The sequence below is a fragment of the Haematobia irritans genome, chromosome 1 (assembly GCF_050003625.1).
Source record: "Haematobia irritans isolate KBUSLIRL chromosome 1, ASM5000362v1, whole genome shotgun sequence".
Classification (NCBI taxonomy): Eukaryota; Metazoa; Arthropoda; class Insecta; order Diptera; family Muscidae; genus Haematobia; species Haematobia irritans.
Genome location: NC_134397.1, coordinates 253,269,898 through 253,273,363, shown reverse-complemented (window position 1 = coordinate 253,273,363; position 3,466 = coordinate 253,269,898). Strand labels below are relative to the sequence as shown.

Here is a 3,466-nt window from a genome sequence, read left to right as displayed (position 1 = left end):
ATAAATCTGATCTAGTCTTCATAGGTAGAATCGGGTTGAACTGATTTGCTTGTCATCAAACCTCCTAAAATTCTATATATTATCAAGAAACCCGATACGACGAAGAGTTTTAAAAGTAAACTATTATATTTGATTCATGGTGGTGGGTATTTAAGATTCGGCCCGGCCGAACTTACTGCTGTATATATTTGTTTCTATTATGACAAGTTATTGCAATGGTTTTATTTTTCGTTTTTTGTACGAACATAATTTTTTTCTAAGTGTACAACTAATACATCCAATATACCATATATTCACAGCTTGATGTATTCTTTTCTTATGGATGATTCTTATCGACCCACTTGAAGATTATTTCTGGTAACATATTTTTCATCCTCTATTTGTGCCTATGTAGATTCCTTTATTGTAATCAAAATAATTTTCCATGTTTTTTTTTAAGTTTCTTTTTATTACTTTACGGAAAAACTTGTGTGTGTGTGGGGATGTAAAATATAAAATATTGGACCAAGTACCAACACTAAAGTCAATCTAATCTTTGCATGTGGAGTAATTCCAAGTCCAAAAGTTTATGGCGGGAACAATATTCTATGAGACAGAATGCCTATAATTGCCAGTGTGTCTATGTATGTGTGAGTGAGTCTTTTGATTTTTGCGGTTGTGGGTTAATTTTGATCTTGATTCTCTATTTGTGGGTATCATCACAAAGTGTTTTTGACGCCTTCCCTCAGCTGATAGATACAAACAGATATTGCCTTTAGTTTGTTTATGACATGAAAAACATTTCAAATATATACATACATAGTGAATATTTTGTTATGTTTGTATATACATATAGTATATGTAGATGAATATATGTATGTATCTTGTCGTCCCCACAATATTTATGCACATCTATTATTTATGTTACCATTAGTTTGCCGGTAGCTTGTTGACATTTCTACCGGAAAAAGTTTTTTAAATGTTTAATTTATTTATTTGCGGTAGATATAAAATTTTCAAATACATATGTAAGAATTTTATTATAAAGATATAACTGAATTTGTTTTTGAATATAATAAAAGAATTGTTAGAATTTTCTTTGATTTTTTTCGACCTTTTTTTTTTGTTATAATAATAAATTATGTATATTGGGAAAAATAACTAAAATATTCAAAAGACCTCGAGTTCGAAAAAAAAAACATTAATTTATTAAAATTATTGTATATTTACTATATACCCCGCAAAAAAAAAAGCGTCGCCAAAAAAGTAATGAAAATGTTCTTTTTTGGGTCCGGAAGTTGTGCAAAATTGGCGCAAAAGCGATGAACTTAACATGCACTTGTAATAGGACGGGTGTTCACCATTTCGACAGCCGTTGCACTAAATTTGCATCACTTCTTAAGGTGTGGTCCGAATTCAATGTTTTGTATGTGAATTATGAAATTTTGCCAAATAAATACATTTTATATTTTTAATGATTTTTAATGCATTCTAACGCTTGTCTAAAACATTTGGCCACAAATATTTTCAAAAATTTGCAATTTTTCTAGTGTGTGCCATTTTAATAATTCTTAGTTTCTTCTTAACCTATTTGAAACAAAATAATTTAAAATTTCTTATAGAAAATATGAAAAAATCGAGTTTAATTTCGTGATTTTATTTTATTTATTTATTTTATTTTATTTTATTTACAATTTTGGGATTATTTGTTTGGCTTTAGGTCATGGACTAATGAAAAATGCTGGTGTTAATGTTTTTCATTACTTTTTATTGAAATATGTGCACATACCGCAGGCTAAAACGAGATCCTACACGCAGAGAAGGAATATGATCACCTCAAACATGTTTCAAGAGCAAAATGTTATTTTTGTATGGTGACCATGTAACATGTTTGTCACTAAAATGTTATTTTCTCGTCAAATATAACATGCTTGCCAAAATCAAATACATGATTTCCGAGAAAATAACATGACTGTGAAAACCATGTTACATGGTCACCACCCAAAATTAACATTTTGCTCTTAAAACATGGTTGAGGTGATCATATTCCTTCTCTGGGTGTACGTCAGGATAACATACCAAGAACAATAAATTGGTAGAAAAATTATTCAAAATGAATATATTAAATGCGAACGAAAAATATAAATTGACAAGCAGAACTGCCACAGCTCCAAGGATATATGGACTCACAAAAATTCATAAGGAAGGGACACCTCTCAGACCCATTTGTTCGTCCATTAATTCCCCTACGTATAACGTATCAAAATACATAACAGACATATTGAAAAATCTCACGAAGGATTCGAAGTATAATATAAAGGATGGGATAGAATTTAAGAAAAGAATAAACCAACAAACAATACATGACAACGAATTGCTAATTTCTTTCGACGTGGTATCTCTATTTCCCAGTGTACCTATAAATCTAGCGATAAGGACGATTAAAGAAAAATGGGCTATAATGCAAGAATTCACCAAAATACCAATGGATTTGTTTTTAGAAATAGTGACACTATGCATTAAGGACTCCAGATATTTCACATATGACGATAAGATATTTGAACAAACAAAAGGAATGTCTATGGGATCTCCTATATCTCCCATAGTCGCAGATATCATAATGGAGGAATTATTAGACGACGCCAGAGATGGTCTGTATCAAACTTTTTTAGGTTTGCGACTGTCGCAAAGTTGTAAACGTCGTAAACGTCACATACGCGTCGTAAATGTAGAAAAAGTAACAAAAGTCGCAAACTGAAAATACTTTAGTCGCGTCAGCTAGGCAGCGAATACGATGATATCCAAGACAATGTATGTGCGAAGAAGTTTCAATTCTTAGGAATGTTCACAATTTTCGGTTTTAGTCCCCCAGTTCCCTATTGCCTTTTGCACGAGTACAGGGTAACCGTGGATTTTCTCGTCCTTTCTTAGCTTTAAGTTCAGTCTCCTGTCCAATACAACCCCAAGGTATTTTGCACACTCACCAACGGGAATTTCGATACCACCTAAGAAAATAGGCTTGACCATGGGAAAACTTTCACAAATTTCTGCAGAAACTCACAGCGAATGCTGTCAAACTAAATTAAAAAATGTTCAGGATTTCTTCTATTCAAAATTTGGTTTTCTACAGTAGGTTTACGACTTTTGCGACATACGTATTATACCGTCGCAAATGTATGTCGCAAAAGTCACAGTTTGTGACAGGCCAACCCTGGACGACGCAATGAATAAACTCTCAAAAAAGCCAAGATTTCTGACTAAATATTTTGATGACATATTTTGCATCATAGACAAAGACGAAATAAGCAACACATTGACGACTCTTAACGCATTTAATCGACAACTTCAATTCACAATGGAATATGAAAACGAAGGAAAATTGCCTTATCTTGACACAGTGGTTCAAAGACACAAACAACAATCAACTAAGATTAAACTGGTACCAAAAGAACACAGCATTGGGAAGACTAATCAACTTTCACTCTAA

The 3,466-nt window shown here is 32.1% G+C and overlaps 1 protein-coding gene across 1 annotated transcript; it reads left to right on the top strand.

The window, feature by feature from the left end:
• Positions 1 to 2,092: 2,092 nt before the first annotated feature.
• Positions 2,093 to 3,466, top strand: LOC142235789 (uncharacterized). Its single transcript, XM_075307048.1, has 2 exons — positions 2,093 to 2,630; positions 3,270 to 3,466. The coding sequence occupies exons 1-2, from the start codon at positions 2,093 to 2,095 to the stop codon at positions 3,464 to 3,466; spliced, it is 735 nt and encodes a 244-aa protein (XP_075163163.1).